At 43.9% G+C, this 20,972-nt stretch overlaps 1 protein-coding gene across 2 annotated transcripts in view; it reads right to left on the bottom strand.

Moving 5' to 3' along the window:
- The window catches only part of PLCB2 (phospholipase C beta 2), a 228,970-nt gene extending 212,352 nt beyond the window's left edge, over positions 1 to 16,618 (bottom strand). For both annotated transcript variants that reach the window (XM_069729547.1, XM_069729554.1), the window contains exon 1: positions 16,288 to 16,618. In XM_069729547.1, coding sequence (XP_069585648.1) covers positions 16,288 to 16,371 — 84 coding nt within the window. In that variant the 5' untranslated portion in view covers positions 16,372 to 16,618. The remainder of the gene's footprint in view (positions 1 to 16,287) is intronic.
- Between the last annotated feature and the right edge of the window lie 4,354 nt (positions 16,619 to 20,972).

Here is a 20,972-nt window from a genome sequence, read left to right as displayed (position 1 = left end):
TTGATTTTTCCTACTGCTACTGTGTGACCTTCCTTTGAGATCTTATTTTCCTTGTCTTGTGAGATTCTTCACATATTGTTTTCAAGACTAGGGACATAGAGCACATCTGTTACTGGGATCTTTCTGCTAGTTTTGGATAGACTTGACAATTAATGTAGCAATCTCCTATTCCCTCTGAATGCATATACTGATCATTAGACAAGATCACTTTCTCTGACTTATTTTGGTCTAGTTCAGAGAAGAAGGCTCTGTCATTAGTAATATGACTAGTTGCACCAGAGTCCATATGCAGCGCCCCAGTGTCCTGGTCGTTGCAGTAATATCATTCTCCTCTAGGGGGGAGTGATGTTACGTTTGGAGGCAGTAAAGGAGATCTCACTACCAGGTAACACCAACATACAACACATTTCACACTCCAGTCCACCAGGGGGAGCTATGCTTCTATTTACTAGGGCACTCGTCACAGTTAGGTAAAACTGGTGGTCTGGAGAGAAAGTTAGTTAGAAGCTGGCTGAGCTTCGCTGAGGCAGTTGTTATCTGAGCTCCGCTCAGGTAGTTTGTCCTTGACAGGGGTGGGATCCTGACAGAGGCCTAGACAGAAGGCCACGGAGCTGTGCCTGCCCCACGTGCGGCAGCTTCCAGAAAGAGACACTGAAGGAGAACTGTATTGTAGAGAGTGAGAAGAAGTCATAGCAAAAGGAGAGGAAACCAGAAGGAGTTCTGCCCTACACAGGCTGCCACCTTCTGAGGCGCAGGATCCCGGTAGCCCGAACACCGAGGGAGCAACAGTTCTTTATGCCTTGCTCCAGAGACCAGCAGGACAGCTAATTCCATGTTACCTGCCTGCCCTATACCCAGGAGGCAAGGTGGCACCCACGAGAGGCTGGGGCGTGATAGAGTCCCTGTAAAAAGCCTCACGCCACCGGTCATACGGGTTTGTCCTATCCATCTGGGGAACAGAGAGACACAACATCTAGAACTCTAGAACATCTACAAGAGTTGTGAGGATCTTATGAGAAGCTTAGCAGTAAGGTACTAGAACACCCAGGCACTAGAGGAAAGCTACTGATTTCCACTTGGATAAGGGGACTCTGGATTTGCCTCCTAACCGGCCGGACTCTGCCTGCCCCATGATCTGGTGCTCTGGACTGTGGATGCTGAAGTCTACAGTAAAAAGGTAAAGAGACTGTAACCTTGTGTCCTCATTCTTCACTGCGCCTCACACCATCCACTCTCTGGGAAGCCCTGGGAACACACTTCACCTGTGGGAAGGTATACCATCTAGCTGCCATAACATCACCGCAGTGGACCCCTAAGCAGCGTCGGTTACCCTGACAGAATACCACAGGTGGCATCACGAACATTTCCCCTTTAAAGACATCACCCCTTTTTACAACGGACCTCCCGAGGGCCACGGACCGGGTCAGCCACCGTGACATCCCCCTGAGAACCGAAGGACCCGGTACCGAGTACCCCTTGCCCTACGGGGGCGCTCCACATACACCATACATGCTTTGATGTACTTGCATTAACAGTAAACAAAGCTTCAGTACTTGAAGTGTCATATTCTTCAGTAATGGCACTTTTATTTGGCATTTTCAGCTGATTTATTCTAGTTTTACAGATTCTGCTGTCAGCCTTTTGATGTTCTGATTTCTTGCAGACAAAACACTCATGTATTTCCTTCAAATGACTTATTTTGGGGTAGATATTGGGTTTTTAAAGCGGATTCTGCTTTGGATACCCAACTACTGCTTACACTTTCTGTCTTTCTCTTATAGTCATCTACAGGCTATCCTCTGACATACTCCAATGTAAACTCATAATCTGGGTATGCAACTAGTACGTCATAGCTTTCTGGTAGACCGCTTAGTAGTAGTGCAGCAACATGGAGATCCTTTAGATCTACCCCAGTTCCCAGTAGGTGCTCCACAATTTCTTGATTATTTCTTATATAATGCTGCATATTTTGGGCATTATTTTGCTTATATTGATAGAGCTTAATCTCTTTAAATAGAGCTTAGTGTTGAGGTTTATATTTTTCATGCACTTTCTACAGCTGCTCCCACATTTCTTTTGCAGTTTCACTTTACATATAAACACAATCTGATCATCTATACTGAGGTAGATAGTGTGAAACGGGCGGGGTGGTGTAACCACTGTGCCAGAGCCCAAAGAAGATCTGAGGGGTGTGACTAGGAGCTTCACCCAATCCGACCATGGACACACAGCAGAATATGATACCGAGATCCAAGGAGAGACAAAGGAGAGGGATCAGGTGCTACTCCAGGATTGACCTTGGATGGATGGCAGCTGACCCCCTATGAACAGATAGCTGGGTTGACCAAAGGGAATGTCCAACAGATGCAGGCAGGCATTGGAAGATGACATGTACCACAGATACAGATGGGACCGGCTGAGGGAGAGATGAGCTCTGGCAAGTGCAACTGGACCAGGTGATGTAAAAATGAGCATTGGCAGGTGCAGCGGTATTGGCTGATGTTGAAATGAGCACTGACAGGTGCAACAGGATTGGCTGAAGTCGAGATGAGTACTGGCAGGTGCAACGGGACTGGCTAATGTTGAGATGAGCACTGCCAAGTGCAGTGAGATCCGCTTACATTGAGATGAGAACTGTCAAGTGCAGCAGGATCAGTTGACGTTGAGATGAGCACTGGCAGGTGCAGTGTACAGGGATACGAGCACTGGGACCTGAGAACTCAAAAGAGTGTTAGGAAACAAACTCTTGTGGAGGCGATTTAAATAGTAAATGTCCACCAGCTATTGGCTGGGAACATTTTAGAGGAACGCATGCAGGCCCTTTAAGAAAGGGTATTTGTGAGTGGGCGCGCCCTAAGCACAGTGCCTGGGGACCTGTGTGCGGTGCATGCACCCCAGGTAGCAGCAGACCCGAAAGGAGCAGGACGGGGGCCGCGGCAGTGAGCACACTGGCATCTCTGTAAGGGGAGAGGTACTGAAGGCAGAGGCGCCGTCACTACATAATGATTGTGCTTCTTGATCCTTATCTGCCCAGTCTTTTGGTAATAGTTCAGGTCTAGAATCCTGTGTGTATTTCCACGAGCCTGCTCTTATCAGCAGCATCTTTCCCTTGCATTTCCAGGATTGGTAGCTCTGGTTAGTCGGATTTGGCACTGTGATCTTCAGCGTTGCAGCTGGCGCCATCTTTGCTTCTTCTTAGTAAACTGTTGTTCTCTCTAGTGGGCTGTTCTCTGGGTCTTTGGATTTCTGAGCCCATAACCTCTTGGCAGAGGATTAATCTCTGTACAGCCGTTCTACAGTGATTATATATTTATTCAAGAACAAAGATAAGATCACTTACAAATGGTATTTAGTTTAGCTTAGGGTCTTCTTAGCATCTTGTCTGTCATCTTGCAAACTGAAAGTAAAATGTGCTCCAGCTACACACACAGTGAACAGGAACTTCCTTTTTTTTAACAATATTTTACTGGCAATATAACACTATTGCTGGAAACAGAAACTCGTGCACTATTAAACATTAGAAAATAGAAATTGATGCAATATATAGAGTAATAAGCATTACTCCAACATTATGTATAGGAGTTGGGATATGTAGCTCTCAGGTGAATGAGCTATCTAACAGACTAGCCCTGAACGGATCCCATGTCTAATAATTATGCTACCAAGTCCAACAGGAGCAGGTATTAAACATGTCAAATAACTAATCTACAGGTAGCATCTATATGTCTCTGATCCACATACTGAATAAGATCATACATGATATAAACCTCCACTGAAAGACAGTGAAAATGTGCAAGGAAAAAGATGCCCTTAAAATCAGTACATGATCCCAACCACTTGAGAAAGCTGCCCAGATCTGTGAATGTCTCATTGGATCTGGGATTGCAGCCGCTCCTAAGGCTATGTTTACACGTTGTTGATTTTGCTGCGGATCCGCAGCGGATTTGACCCTGCGGATTCGCAGCTGTTTTCCATGCGGTTTACAGTACCATGTAAACATATGGAAAACAAAATCCGCAGTGCCCATGGTGCCGAAAATACCGTGCAGAAACGCTGCAGATTATTTTTCTCAGCATGTCAATTCTTTGTGCAGATTCCGTAGCGGTTTACACCTGCTCCTCAATAGAAATCCGCAGGCGTAAAACCGCAGGTGGAATCCACACAAAAAATGCAGGAAATCCACGGAAAATCCGCTGGTAATCCGCAGTGCGACTTACCTGCGGATTTTGCAAAAACGGTGCGGAAAAATCCGCACACGAATCCGCAACGTGTGCACATAGCCTCAAAGAGAACCCTAGCACAAATGACCTGAAAAAGGGCGTGTGCTTAAATGTAAGAAAGTTGAAGTGTGGTGGAAATGTGTATGAATTCAAGTGGAGTCCTACAACCTATAAGTTAAGGCACCCCTTGGTCGCCACTCTTTGGGAACTTCTGCACCCTGGACTCTCAAACTACTTGGCACCTGGCATCAAACTGGGTGTCAGGGTCATCTGACCTGATGAATATTTAAGCCATCCAACATGCACAGTGAAGCTTCTGCTCAGTCGTGTACCATGGTCCTATGCAGATTTATAGCTCAGACTATAAACAAGTGGACAGTAGAAGGAAGAATGGCTGCAGAATTAGACTGCATAGGGTCTGTTTATAATCTGTTACCATAGAGTTGCAGAGGCCTGCACAGGACCTGCAAACACAAAATGATAGAAAATTCATAATAAATACTTTTTTTTTTTAATCCAAGAAGAATTTGAAAAAATATGTTCTTGCAACAAAACAGGAATCTACAGGCTGCTTTCTCTACTTATGAGCCATTTTTATTCTATACCTACTGAGCTCATATTCACTCAGAAATATACTGTAGCTAAAATCCATCTTACTCAAGACAAGTCAGATTACCAGACACACACATGACAGGTCATGCTCCATCTCTCTAGTTTAATCTCATCCCAGTGTTGGATTCACAGCTTCACCACTCAGTACTTCTGTATAATACTGTCCATGCTGCTGCTGCTTAAGATGTTATACAGAGAGATAGGAAAACAGGAATCCCTCTTGTCTCTGTGTATGAAGAGTGTGGGAGCCAATGGATTTCCTTTACTTTCTAAGCAATCCTAAAAAGCTGAGACCAAATATTTTAGCTATCTTGCATACGTCTGGCTTTACAGACCTGGACCATTTGCTGAATTTCTTAAAATGTAAACCAAACTCCTCGTCCAATTGGTGCTGCTCCACTGATTCTGGAACTAGTTTTCTTTTTCCTCTGTGCCCCTCTGTTCCAAAGTTATAGCCTGCAGGAAATACTGCAACATTTCCCTTCAACTAACTGGGCGTGTACCACGCATGGGCGAGGCCATATTTTAATTGGCCAGAATTGGAAGAAAAAAGGATACGCCCACAGAGAAGTTCTGTGATACACGCCCAGTTGGTTGTAGGGAAAATGTGCACCGTTAATATCGGGAGGCATAACTTTGGAATGGAGGGACACAGAAGAAAATGAAGAACTGTTCCAGAATCAGTTGAGCAGCCGCAATTGGAGGAGTTGCTCAGTTTAAATCAAAAGAATCAATGAAAGGTCCTCTTTAAGGTTAATGTATGAAAAATATTCTAACACCTATTGCATAAGGGATAGCCCCCAAAACTGATAGGGATATGGTAAAATGAATATAAAAATGCCGTAGAAGCCTGTGAAGAGCTGTGCCTAGTGGTGATCTTTTCGAAGATGAGCAGACCTCAGAATAGAAGGTAGTTCAGCTGCTTTGCGGGTGGCGGGTGGTGAGATGTGGAGTGGACTGTGAGCTAATCATTGATCAACACTGGCTGGGGTTGACATATTTGTGCTGTGAACGAGGTGGGATTGGGCATCTCCCACTAGTGAGGGATAAAGTATAGTGTGAATTTAAGAGGTTAATTTGTTAAAATCTGCTGGAATTGTGGTGGGTTATAGTTGAGCTCTGTAATGGAGTTGGCAGCATCTGTATGGCCCCATAGAGACTGCAGAGAGATTTGGAGGGGACACGGAGACAAAGCCCTTGAAGACTAACACAGAACGAGGTCTGGGGTTAGAGAAAGAGGTCCATGTGTAGGGACTATGGTAGAGACTGACACCTATCAAGTGGCAGGAACGAAGCACTTGGAAAAGTAGCGAAGCAACCAGGGGGCAGAGGTGCGAGCGCCCCGGGCCCAGAGCTCAGAGGGGGCCCACCCGGAGATGCGCGCTGATACAGTTACATTCTGCAGCAGAGCAGGGAGAATTGGTCTCCCTGCTCTGCCGCCTGGCCGCTATAGGGCCCCTGAGCAGGCGTGGGGTCCGGTGCCAGCAGTGGGCCCCCCGCCCATCACCGCAAGGTCAGCTGTATCAGCATTTAGCCGATACAGCTGACCGCATCGATGAGGGAAGGAGCGCTGCGCGCTCCTTCTCCCATCACCCCCCCTGTCAGCGTCTGACCGACGCCAGCACTGACACTGACAGTAGGCGCGGTGACGTCACCACCCAGCACCTGCTGTCAGGAGATGAGAGGGTGCTCGGAGCACCACTGGAACAAGGAGGAAGAGAGGTGAGTATTTTTTTTTTTTTATTGGGGCTGCCTTGTACTACAGGGTCTGCCTATGGGGGTACTGTCTTATACTTACAGGATCTGCCTATAGGGGTTCTACCTTATACTACAGGATCTGCCTTTGGGGGTGCTGCCTTATACTACAGGGTCTGCCTCTGGGGTGCTGCGTTATACTACAGGATCTGCCTATGGGGATGCCGCCTTATACTAAAGGGTCTGGCTATGGGGTGCTGCCTTATACTACAGGGTCTGCCTATGGGGTGCTGCCTTATCCTGCAGGGTCTGCCTATGGGGTGCTGCTTTATACTGCAGGGTCTGCCTATGGGGTGCTGCCTGTTGTGAATTCTGTTGTCAAGCTCCCTCCTGTGGTCATGAATGGTACTTCGGCTGGTTCTGTCCATGGGCTTCCTCTGGTGGTTGTGAGTGGAGCTGCGGCTTCTGAGTTTCCTTCCACAGGTGACGAGGTTAATTCGTTAGCTGGCTGCTCTATTGAACTCCACTTAGATCATTGCTCCATGCCACCTGTCAATGTTCCAGTATTGGTCTAGTTCTCTCCTGGATCATTCTTGTGACCTGTCTTCCCAGCAGAAGCTAAGTTCCTGCCTGTTTTTCTCTGTTTTGCTATTTTTCTGTCCAGCTTGCTATTTTGATTTTTGTCTTGCTTGCTGGAAGCTCTGGGACGCAGAGGGAGCGCCTCCGCACCGTGAGTCGGTGCGGAGGGTCTTTTTGCGCCCTCTGCGTGGTCTTTTTGTAGTTTTTTGTGCTGACCGCAAAGTTACCTTTCCTATCCTCTGTCTGTTCAGTAAGTCGGGCCTCACTTTGCTAAATCTATTTCATCTCTGTGTTTGTAATTTTCATCTTTACTCACAGTCATTATATGTGGGGGGCTGCCTTTTCCTTTGGGGAATTTCTCTGAGGCAAGGTAGGCTTTATTTTTCTATCTCTAGGGCTAGCTAGTTTCTTAGGCTGTGTCGAGTTGCATAGGGAGCGTTAGGAGCAATCCACGGCTATTTCTAGTGTGTGTGATAGGATTAGGGATTGCGGTCAGCAGAGTTCCCACGTCTCAGAGCTCGTCCTATATTATTAGTAACTATCAGGTCATTCCGTGTGCTCTCAACCACCAGGTCCATTATTGTCCTTACCACCAGGTCATAACAGCTGCCTTTTACTACAGGGTCTGCCTATGGGGTGCTGCCTTATGCTACAAGGTCTGCCTATGGGGTGCTGCCTTTTACTACAGGGTCTGCGTATGGGGTGCTGCTTTTTACTACAGGGTCTGCCTATGGGGTGTGGCCTTTTACTACAGGGTCTGCCGCCGTGTAATACAGGGTCTGCTTATGGGGTGCGGCATTATACTACAGGGTCTGCCTATGGGTGCTACCTTATAATACAGGGTCTGCCTATGGGGTGCTGTCTTATACTGCTGGGTCTGCCTATGGGGTGCTGCCTTATAATACAGGGTCTGCCTATGAGGGTGCTGTCTTATACTACAGAGTCTGCCTATGGGGTGCTGCCTTGTGCTATACAGTCTGCCTATGGGGAGTGCCTTATACTATATTGAGGACTATCTGGTGCATTATACTATATGGAGGCCATCTGGTGGGCCATCGTACAGTGTGGGGATTACAGTGTGGGAATTACAGTGAAGGGGCCATCTTACAGTGCTGGAGCCATCAAACAGTGTATAGGGAAGCAGTACAGGGGGACAGACTCAAGACATTATTCAATGTGAAGTGGGCACTTATTGTTTTAGGGGGAACTCAGGTTACTGTGACTTTTAAAGGGGCACACAGGGCAATATTACTTTCTAGGGGGCAAAATGAGGGCACTGTTTTCTAGGGCACTTGCACCCGGCATTACTATATTATAGAGGGTTGCTTTAGAATTTAGAGGGCAGAGAGAACCACACAGCAGGTGCAGTAATAGGGTCACATAGGGCAGCAGTGGCTCAGTATTGGGGTATCAGGTGCAGTAATAGGGACACATACGGCAGCAGTGGCTCAGTATTGGGGTATCAGTTGCAGTAATAGGGACACATACGGCAGCAGCGGCTCAGTATTGGAGTATCAGGTACAGTAATAGGGACACACACAGCAGCAGCAGCTCAGTATTGGGCTATTAGGGGCAGTACTAGGGACACATACGGCAGCAGCAGCTCAGTATTGGGGTATCAGGTGCAGTACTAGGGACACATACGGCAGCAGCGGCTCAGTATTGGGGTATCAGGTGCAGTACTAGGGACACATACGGCAGCAGCGGCTCAGTATTGGGGTATCAGGTGCAGTAATAGGGACACATACGGCAGCAGTGGCTCAGTATTGGGGTATCAGGTGCAGTAATAGGGACACATACGGCAGCAGCGGCTCAGTATTGGGGTATCAGGGGCAGTAATAGGGACACATACGGCAGCAGCGGCTCAGTATTGGGGTATCAGCAGGATGAGGAGTTTGAGCAGGTTGGGAATAGATGGCGATGGCTGGAATATGGGAGATGAAATGTGTCTTTGTTGTATTCTCTGCAGGTGAGTCATTGCTGGAAGGAGTTGTCATGTCGGTCTGGGCCAGATGGAAAAGACAGGAAAAATGAATGATTCCATCAGAAAGGATGTCAGTGGTAAGTAATTATCTGTAACTCTGCAGTGATCCCTTATATGTTTTGTAGGACTGGTATCTACCACTGACCATATGGCAGTAATATCCATGTTGGTCTTTATATAAAGATTATCTTCATTAACAGCACGGTCATCTGCTGAGGTTCTCCTCCACTATTAGGGAGCGTCACCGAGTTGTAATCAAGGTTACCTGGTTAGGGGCCCACTCAGAAGTTTCGCTCCTTCCCCCCCCCCCCGAACCAAAACCCTAGCTACGCCTCGGATGTGGAATAATAGTGTGTCTGGTGATTTTGTGGTTTCTTTGATGGGAAAGCCTTCTGGACAAAAGAATTGTCTAAATTTCTTTTTTAATTATGGTTTTCCTGCAACGTCCAGGAATAATTTCTCAATTGAGTAAACTACTATGCGTTTGTGCCTACAAGTATCCGAAAAGCATTTTGTGCACTGTATTTAACCCCTTCCCAACATGTGCCGTACATGTACTGCTCTGTGGGTGCCTCACACTGAGCACCACGACGATTGTGTGCGGGTGTCAGCTCTGTGACACCCCGCAGCAAAACCCACAATCGGTGCTAGTACCGAACACTGGCATTTAACCCATCTGAACCCACCTTCCATCAGGACAACGCGATGCGATCCAAACTTTGATGGTCACAATTTACTTTACCCCATTTGTCTCCTGGAGAGATTTTATATATGGAAATATTTTTCTGCAAAGGCAGGACAGCCCCTTTAAGATGCTAATTTATCAAGTACTGGATACATTATAATGAACCTTTTATACGTTAATCTTCAATTAATGACTTGATTCCTAGGAAGAACTACATTTGTTAGGATCATGGGGGGGTCCATCCAGAATACAAACAGTTAAATTCGAGGACTTTGTTACATTTTAATTCATATGGAACAAGGAACTCGACACAAAATACTGACACATCAAACCAACCATTGATTTGTATTCTTTCCTTAGAGGAAGTAGACAGTAAAATATACTTCTTTAGTCCATCATTTCTTATGAGATATGTTATTTTGTAAATATTATCACGTCTATCACAGATATTAATTAAGATTAATTACATATATGTATATACAATTGTGCTCAAAAGATTAAATTTCCTTCCCCTGGCAAAATTTTTACCCCAGCGCTGAGATCTCATCTCCCGAGATCTTGGTGCCGAGATCTCCATCTGTGCATGCACTGCCCCTGGCCAGCAGCCATTTTCCCGGAGTCCAGTCCATCGCATACTAAACCATGCAACTGCTGGGGCTCTGGGCTTTCACAAGATGTCGGCAGAGCTGCCGCAGCACCGAACATCCGCAGCACTGAACACCCGCAGCACCGAACACCCACAGCGGTGCGCAGCACTGCACATCCGAACACCCCCTCATCCCAGCCTGCGGCCTTCAGCAACACTCCACTCTTGCCTCCTCCAGCGGCGACCCCGCTTCACCACAGCAACCACCCTCGGTAACCAATTAGATGCATGAATTATAACAAGCACCAATATTTTATTAAAAAAAGTTTTTTTCCTATTTTTCACCTCAAAATTTGGGGTGCATCTTATAATCCGCAAATATGGTAATTTGGAGTGATGAGACCAATTTTTAGCCATAACCATGAACGTTACATTTGAAGAAAGGTCAACAAGGCCTATGATGAAAGGAACACCATTACCATTGTAAAGCACGGAGGTGGATCGCTGATGTTTTGGAGATGTGTGAGCTACAAATGCACAGGAAACTTGGTCAAAGTTGAAGGAAAGATGAACACAGAATGTTATCAGCAAATACTGGAGACAAATTTGCACTAATCAGTCCAGAAGCTGCGCATGTGACATACTTGGACGATCCAACATGACAGCGATCCAAAACACAAGGCCAAGTCGACCTGTCATTGGCTACAGTAGAATAAAGTGAAGGTTCTGGAGTGGCCGTCTCAGTCTCCTGACCTCAATATCATTGAGCCACTCTGGGGAGATCTCAAGCACGCAGTTCATGCCAGACAGCCCAGGAATTTTCAGGAACTGGAGGCTTTTTGCCAAGAAGAGTGGGCAGCTTTACTGAGAAAATAAAGAACCTCATCCACAACTACCACAAAAGGCTTCAAGCTGTCACTGATGATAGGCAATACACAGTATTAAGAAATGGGGTGTGTGAACTTTTGATTAGGGTCATTTGGATGTTTTGGGTTGTCATGATTTAAAAAGAGAAAGAACAGTAGTTTGACAATAAATGGCTTCACCCAACCACTATGAGTGGAAAAAAAGTTTTGGTGTCATCATTCATATTCTCTGAAAAAAGGCCAAGAAAGCAAAAATTCTGCTGGGGTATGTAATCTTTTGAGCACAAATATCTATATCGATATCTATATCTATCTAGCTATATCTACTATATAATTGTGTAAGGGTCACTTAAGTCTTTCTGTCTGTCCCGGATATTCATTGGTCGCGGCCTCTGTCTGTCATGGAATACAAGTCGCTGATTGGTCGTGGAAAAATGCCCACGACCATTGCCACGACCAATCAGCGACGGCCACAGTCTGGCGGCAATATGGCCGCTCTTTCCTCCCCGCAGTTAGTGCCCGCTCCATACTCCCCTCCAGTCATCCAGTCAGCCCTCACACAGGGTTAATGCCAGCGTTACCGGACCGCATTGTAACGCACTCCGGTTACGCAGCTATTAACCCACTGCCCGGCGCCCGCATACTCCCCTCCGGTCAGTGGTCACACAGGGTTAATGGCAGCGTTGATCGCGGTGTAACGCACTCGGTTAACGCTGCTATTAACCCTGTGTGACCAACTTTTTACTATTCATGCTGCCTATGCAGCATCAATAATAAAAATATCTAATGTTACAAAAAATAATAATAAAAAAAAAACGTTATTCTCACCCTCTGACGTGTTACCCTGTCATCGGCAATGCAAGCGGCAGGTTCCAGTGCTAAGGATGGTATGCGAGAAGGACTTGCCATGATGTCACGGTCATGTGACTGCGATGTCATCACAGGTCCTGCGCTCATACCAATCCTGTGACCGGAAGCTGCTTCGTGCACCGCACACAGGCGATAGAACTACAAGGGGCCCTCGGAAGGTGAGTATATGTTTCTTTTTTATTTTTTAACCTGTTACATACCTGGCTGGGTAATATACTACGTAGCTGGGCAATATACTACGTGACTGGCCAATATACTATGTGACTGGGCAGTATACTACGTGTCTGTGCTGTATACTACGTGGCTCTGTGCTGTATACTACGTCACTGTGCAATATACTACGTGGCTGGGCAATATACTACGTGGCTGGGCAATATACTACATCACTGGGCAATATACTACGTCACTGGGCAATATACTACGTGGCTGGGCAATATACTACGTGACTGGGCAATATACTACGTAACTGGGCAATATACTACGTGGCTGGGCAATATACTACGTGGCTGGGCAATATAGTACGTGACTGGGCAATATACTACGTGGCTGGGCAATATACTATGTGGCTGAGCAATATACTACGTGGCTGGGCAATATACTACGTAGCTGGGCAATATACTACGTGGGCTGGGCAATATACTACGTGGCTGGGCAATATAGTACGTGACTGGGCAATATACTACGTGGCTGGGCAATATACTATGTGGCTGAGCAATATACTACGTGGCTGGGCAATATACTACGTAGCTGGGCAATATACTACGTGGCTGGGCAATATACACATGACTGGGCAATATACTATGTGGCTGTGCAATATACGTCGTGGACATGCATATTCTAGAATACCCGATGCGTTAGAATCGGTCCACCATCTAGTATCATATATAAATCCAGGTTTGGTCATTGCCTGGGGGGCCTTTCACCCTATTTTTCTATTTCTTGTGCTGCTCTAACTCTTTTTTTCTTTCTTTATATTTATATATATATATATATATAAATATATATATATATATACATACCCCTCACATTTTTGTAAATATTGTACTGTATCTTGTCTTGTGACACTTTGATATAATGTAAAGTAGTCAGTGTGCAGCTTGTATAACATGGTAAATTTGCTGTGCCGTCTAAATAACGCACACAGCCATTAATATCTAAAACTCTGGCAACAAAAGTGAGTACACCCCTAAGTGAATATGGCCAACTTGTGCCCAAAGTGTAAATGTTTTGTGTGGCCACCATCATTTTCAAGCACTGCCTTAGCTCTCTTGGGTATGGAGGTCACTAGAGCTTCATCGGTGGCCACTAGAATTCTCTTCCGCACCTCCATGATGACATCATGGAGCTGGTGGATGTTAGAGACCTCGCTGTCCTCCACCTTCCTTCTGAGGCTGCGCCATAGATGCTCAATAGGGTTTAGATCTGGAGACATGCTTGGCCAGTCCAGCAACTTTACCCTCAGTTTCTTTAGCAAGGGAGTGATAGGGGTCATAATCATGTTGGAATACTGTCCGGGGTGAGGGGATCATGCTCTGCTTCATTATGTCACAGTACATGTTGGCAATTATGGTTCCCTCAATGAAGTGTAGCTCCCCACAGCTGGCATCACTCATGCAGCCCCAAACCATGACACTCCCACCACCATGCATGACTCTAGGCAAGACACACTTGTCTGTACTCCTCACCTGGTTGCCACCACACACGCTTGACTCCATCTGAACCAAATACGTTTGTCTTGGTCTCATCAGACCACAGGACTTGGTTCCAGTAATCCATGTCCTTATTCTGCTTGTCTTCAGCAAAGTTTTTATGGGCTTTTTGGTGCATCAACTTTAGAAGAGGCTTCCTTTTGGGACAACAGTAATGCAGACCAATTTAATGCAGTGGATGGTCTGAGCACTGACTGACAGATCCCCACCCCTGTTACCTCTGCAGCAATGAGACAACCTCTGGATATGATGCTGAGCATGTGCACTCAGCTTCTTTGGTCGACCATGGATAGGCCAGTTCTGAGTGGAACCTGTCTTGTTAAACCACTGTATGGTCTTGGCCACCGAGCTGCAGCTCAGTGTCAGGGTGTTGTAGGTCTTCTTATAGCCTTGGCCAGCTTTATGTAGAGTGACAATTCTTTTTTTCAGATCCTCAGAGTTCTTTGACATGAGGTGCCAGCTTGATCTTCAGGTGAACAGTATGAGAGAATGTGAGAGTGATAACACCAAATTTAACCAACCTGCTCCACATTCACACCTTGTAACAGTAATGAGCCACATGACACTAATTGAGCACAATTTGGCCATTTTCACTTAGGGGTGTACTCACTTTTGTGGCCAGTGGTTTAGATATTAATGGATGTATGAGTTACTTAGAGGGCACACCAAACTTACACTGTTATACAAGCTGCACACCGACTACTTTACATTGTATCAAAGTGTCAGATCTTCAGTGCTGCACCATGAAAAGATAGAATAAAATATTTTTCAATGGCAATGCTTCATGGGGAAAAAAACATGCAAATTGGCTTTCTTTTAACCAGCCAAACTCTACTCTGTAATGTCACAGAGCTAGTATCCCAAAACAGCTGTGTGTATGGATGTATGACAAGGCTCCTAACCTTGGTCATGATGCAGGCTGGCTAAGCCTAACATGGGGTCAGATGTGCGACAATACTATGGCCCGCAATATCCTAAACACTCAACTCCAAGGTATACTAGCTGATGCAAGCTGAGAAACCCATCGGTAGATAGCTGTTTCAGGGTTTTTGCCCCTCATCAGTACAAAGCAGTGTAAGGCACAGTATTTTTCTTTAAATTAAACTCTTTAGATAGAATAGTCTTTTAGGCTCACAAAGGCAGAATCAAACTCCGAATGTAGACTTTTATATTGCAGAGATACATTGACCAAACCATCAGCGCAAGAGAGAGATGTCTGCTGCGTGCTCTGGACTATCTTGGCTGGATAGAAGGATAAGAAACTGAAGCACAAAGGAGCTGATTCATTGTTTGCATTTTTATTGTTTGCTTTTAAGTCCCTTTTCTTTATTTTTTTTGTCTTGTTAGAATCATTGACTTTTTTGATGTCTAATTCTTTAAAATGTGTCATGTGGTTCATGAGAAAAAAAGCTCTTTCAATTTTTCTTTAACCTTTTTGCTAATTTTTAGCTAAACAATTGCCTGTTCCAGTAAGATGTTGCAAAATTTTCACCCAAATTACAGGTACACATAACAGTGGAAGAAAGACTGGAGCACATTTGCACTACAATTTTGAACATTTTGCGACTTTTTAGAAAGTCATAATTGAGGAATCAGCCACATTGAGGAACATTACAAAAAAAAAACGACAAACAAATATTAAATAAACTTTAAAAAAGGCCCAAACTAAAGGAAGAATAAGTTGCAACTGAAAAAAGAGGCAAAATAGCCCACCAAAAAAAGACGCAAAAGCAATAACAAAAGTTCATGTGAAATAAAATAATGAATAGTTAAATAAACCCAGAAACTCATTTTTGAAAGTTTATTCATTCGCATTTCAGGCTGTGTGCTTTATGGAGTTTTTCAAAGAGTTTTTGGAGCAGAAACTGTCTATGTGGAGGACTGGTTAAAATAAATAACATGTTCATTTGTCAGGCCACGAAAACAACGGGAAAACCACTTCTGGAAAAAAGCTGCCAGCTTTGCCTGGGCGGCACAAAGCAGAACTTCGTCAAATCTTCCTACAAATCTCAAAACATTTCTATTCTGAAAACTCTGCATAAGGACCCAGTGTGCACAGAACCTTAGGCTATGTTAGTTTTTCAAGGATTTTCAAGGAGTTTTTGGAGCAGAAACTAATCAGAAACTTTCCAAATCCTCCTCCAAAGCTTAAAAACTTAGAGTTTCTACTTAGTTTCTGAAACATCAGTAAAAGACTCCATGTCACCTATGTATCAGATAGGTGATAAATAACGTAACATCCTAGTTGTTGAGTGTTCAACTACTGGGACCAAACGGTGCTAACAATTCCCCTATAGAACAAAGCTGTTGCCTTGCACAATTCTTTGTCTTTTCATTTTGTGCCATTTCCATCTCATCTTTCGCCACGATGAGACAATTCTATTGAAGTGCAAAAAAATGAATGTAAACTAGATCCCTGCAGATTTACCCATGTAATTAACAGTTAGTGCGGAAAGAAGAGCAGTGGATACTATTACTTACATCGTCCCATTTTATGAATCGCTCACCCTTGGACAGGTAGGCTTTGATCTCGGAGTGGGTTAGGATAGGCGTTAGCATGGACATCCTGGATTGTGACGGCTGTCTTGCTTGCTGTCTTCACATCATGTGTCCTGTAACGTGTGCGCCTTCAGCCATCCCTCTCAGGCTTCCTGGATTTATAGCCAGACTTTGCTACAACCAAATCACCCAGTCCCCCTCAATCTGCATTGTAAATAAGCCGGCTGGTGAGCGATCTTCTTTCAGCGTCCTGGAGCTGTGCTGTAGGACGAATAGTCTGCGTGCAAATAAATACTTTAATAGCAAATATGCTTCGGCAAGTTAGACCAAAGAACTTCCTTTTTTCTTTTGAATTCACACTTCCGGAGGGCTCCATCAGTTTATCTTGACAGTTTCATCATAGCACTGCTACCTATTGAGTAATGGACTACACTACTATGGGGAAAGTTTGATGTATGCATATATGAACAACTTGTATAAGTTTGCAAATTATACCAGATAAGAGATATTGGACAAAAGGGAGGTCATGCACTATACCAATTGATGGATCATATAGAAAAATGGTGCAGAAAAAACCAGATCGCAAAGAGAATTATTTTAAAAAGTAGAAATCTTTGTTACTCAAATAACATATAAAATATTAACAAGCAAAAAAACAGCCGGACCAAAATGAAAGGGCATTAGTCACAGCATAGGGTGTTCAGATGGATGGAAGTACATTGCTTCTATAAATGTGCACTTAGCACACTAAAAGGGTATATGGCCCAGATACAAACAAAAAAAAATAGAATGATGGCAAAATGTTAATGGATTTTTCAATGTAAATATTGGCATAAGTATTGTGCATAAAGTCTAAATAGGCACGGTATGTATAAAGAAATCTAATTATAGAGAAATACTAGCTAATGGGCACAATGACAAGTAAAGTGCAAGTGCAATAGAAGCAAACTTAAGTAAAAAAAATTGTAATTACCCAAGCTAAGAGAGTGTGCCAGGTCCTCTATGCGTGTTTTGGTGGTTGCATTCTTCTGGAAGAAATGCGCGTAGGGGACCTGGCACATACTTGCTTCTATTGCACTTGCACTTTACCTGTCATTAAAAATATTAGAATATAGAAATATTTCATTTTCTAGAACAATTTCAAGGGTGCCAACACTTTTGGCCGCCATCACTGTATTACATTTTCTTATATTTGCTTGTACAATTGATTTGTGGAAGGTTAGTTGAAACAATGGTGACCATTTAAATATCCCCAAGAACCAGTTTTCGCCAGTTAAAAAAAAACATCTGTTTTGTACTGTGTGGGAAACTGAGTGGATATCATGCTACATAAGTGCGGGCAAGTAATGCCACGCTGCAGCTATGCAGGTAACTGCACCTTCCACCAGATGGCAATAGAGTGGAAGGAAAGTAAAAAGTCTACAAGGGCAGACCTGCAGTGCTGCAGAGAAGCTACCATCAGGTGGCAGCAGAATAGTTAAACAAGCTGAGTCAAAACCTACACCATCACGCAGTACAAAGGGAAAAAACAATCACAGAGTCAGTGGAGAGCCAAAGAGTCAATACCAGACAAAAGGCAGAAGTACAAGGGACCAGAGGCAAAGTCAAGTCAGAGTCAAAGCCGAGTGAAACACCAGGAAATCCAAAAGCAATCAGGAAACACTAAGATAGGATGGGCAGGGAAGGAGGAATAGACACGGGCAAGGTCAGAAAGCTTAGCAGGACAAATCAGGGTACTACCAGAGTCAGATACTCATGCCGAAGGCAGAAAAATATAACTGACACCGCCTGGAGGATGCTAAATAGCAAACCTTAACCCAGAATGAGGGAGAGCAAAGTTAACCCTTGACATGATCAGCCTGGGAAAATGGCAGACAGGACTCAAAACCCGTACAGGATGATGACAATTAAGGGTCTAGGAACACCAAAGGGACATTATTACAGTAAGTGTGCCAGTTTGGGACTCTGACAATGTTTTCTCGGGATATATTGTACTTCACGTTAGTGGTAAAATTTCTGTGACATTACTTGAGCTTATTTGTGAAAAAAAAGAAATTTGGCGCAAATTTTGAAAATTTTGCAATTTTCCAACTTTGAATTTGTATGCTTTTAAATCACAGAGATATGTCACACAAAATACTTTATAAGTAACATTTTCTACATGTCTACTTTACATCAGCACAATTTTGGAGCCAACATTTTTTTGTTAGGGAGTTATAAGGGTTAAAAGTTGACAAGCAATTTCTCATTTTTACAACACCATTTTTTTTAGGGACCACATCTCATTTGAAGTCACCTTGAGGGGTCTATATGATAGAAAATACCCAAGTCTGACACCATTCTAAAAACTGCACCCCTCAAGGTGCTAAAAACCACATTCAAGAAGTTTATTAACCCTTCAGGTGTTTCACAGGAATTTTTGGAATGTTTAAAAAAAAAAGAACATTTAACTTTTTTTCACAAACAATTTATTCTGATCCAATTTGTTTTATTTTACCAAGGGTAACAGGAGAAATTGGACCCCAAAAGTTGTTGTACAATTTGTCCTGAGTACGCCGATATCCCATATGTGGGGGTAATCCACTGTTTGGGCGCATGGCAGAGCTCGGAAGGGAAGGAGCGCCACTTGACTTTTCAATGCAAAACTGGAATTGAGATAGGACGCCATGTCGCGTTTGGAGAGTCCCTGATGTGCCTAAACAGTGGAAACCCCCCAAAAGTGACACCATTTTGGAAAGTAGACCCCCTAAGGAACATATCTAGATGCGTGGTGAGCACTTTGAACCCCAAAGTGCTTCACAGAAGTTTATAATGTAGAGCCATAAAAATAAAAAATCTAATTTTTTTCACACAAATGATTTTTCGCTCCCAATTCTTTATTTTCCCAAGGGTAACAGGAGAAATTGGACTCCAAAAGTTGTTGTACAATTTGTTCTGAGTACGCTGATACTCTATATGTGGGAGAAAACTACTGTTTGGGCGCATGGCAGAGCTCGGAAGGGAAGAAGTGATGTTTTGGAATGCAGACTTTGATGGAATGGTCTGCAGGCATCACGTTGCGTTTGCAGAGCCCCTGCTGTACCTAAACAGTAGAAACCCCCAAGTGACCCCATTTTGGAAACTTGAACCCCCAAGGAACTTATCTAGATGTGTGGTGAGCACTTTGAACCCCCAAGTGTTTCAATACAGTTGATAACGCAGAGCCATGAAAATAAAACAATCCTTTTTTTTCCACAAAAATGATTTTTTAGCCCCCAGTTTTGTATTTTCCCAAGGGTAACAAGAGAAATTGGACCCCAAAAGTTGTTGTCCAATTTGTCCTGAGTACGCTGATACCGCATATGTGGAGGTAAACCACTGTTTGGGCGCAAGGCAGAGCTCGGAAGGGAAGGAGCACTGTTTTACATTTTCAATGCAGAATTGTATGGATTGAGATCGGACGTCATGTTGCGTTTGCAGAGCCCCTGGTGTGCCTAAACAGTGGAAACCTCCCAATTCTAACTCCAACTCTAACCCCAACACACCCCTAAACATCATCCCAACCCTAACCACACCCGAAACCCCAACACACCCCTAACCCCAACACACCCTTAACCCTAATCCCAACCCTAACCATACCGCTAACCCTGACACACCCCTAACCAAACCTTAAACGTAATCCAAACCCTAACCCCAACTTTAGCCCCAACCCTAACTTTAGCCCAAACCCTAACTTTAGCCCCAACCCTAACTTTAGCCCCAACCCTAACCCTAACTTTAGCCCCAACCCTAACCTTAACCCTAATGGGAAAATGGAAATAAATACTTTCCTTACTTTATTATTTTTCCCTAATTAAAGCAGTGATAATAAGGGGTTTGATTTACTGTTTATAGTGGGTTTTTATATTTGGCTGCTGTCACACACTAAAAGACGCTTTTTATTGCAAAAAATATTTTTTGCATTACCACATTCTGAGAGCTATAATTTTTCCATATTTTGGTCCACATAGTCATGTGAGATCTTGTTTTTTGCGGGAAGAGTTTACGTTTTTATTGGTATCATTTCTGGGCAGATGACATTTTTTGATCGCTTTTTATTCCGATTTAAAAAAAAAACAGCAGTGAATTTCTTTGGGGGGGAAGGGGCGTTTATACTCCTTCCGCGATTGGTAAAATTGATAAAGTAGTTTTATCCTTCGGGTCAGTACGATTACTTGGATGCCTCATTTATATCTTTTTTTATGTTTTGGCGCTTTTATACAATAAAAACTATTTCATAGAAAAAAAAATTGCATCGCTTTATTCTGAGGACTATAACTTTTTTATTCTTTTGCTGATGATGCTGTTTCATGGCTCGTTTTTGTGGGACAAGATGACGTTTTCGGCGGTACCATGCTTATTTATGTCTGTCTTTTTGATCACGTGCTATTCCACTTTTTGTTCAGCGGTATGATAATAAAGCGTTTTTAGCCTAGTTTTTTTTAAGGGGTTAACTAGTGGGACCGTATTATAGGTCTGGCCGTTACGGATGCGGCGATACTAAATATGTGTACTTTTATTGTTCTTTTTATTATTATTTACATAAAGAAATGTATTTATTGGAACAATATATATATACCGTATATACTCGAGTATAAGCCGACCCGAGTATAAGCCGACCCCCTAATTTTGCCACAAAAAACTGGGAA

Source organism: Ranitomeya imitator, chromosome 1 (genome assembly GCF_032444005.1).
Source record: "Ranitomeya imitator isolate aRanImi1 chromosome 1, aRanImi1.pri, whole genome shotgun sequence".
Lineage (NCBI taxonomy): Eukaryota > Metazoa > Chordata > Amphibia > Anura > Dendrobatidae > Ranitomeya > Ranitomeya imitator.
Note: the sequence above shows the minus strand (reverse complement) of the source record. Positions and strands in the feature narration are given on the sequence as shown.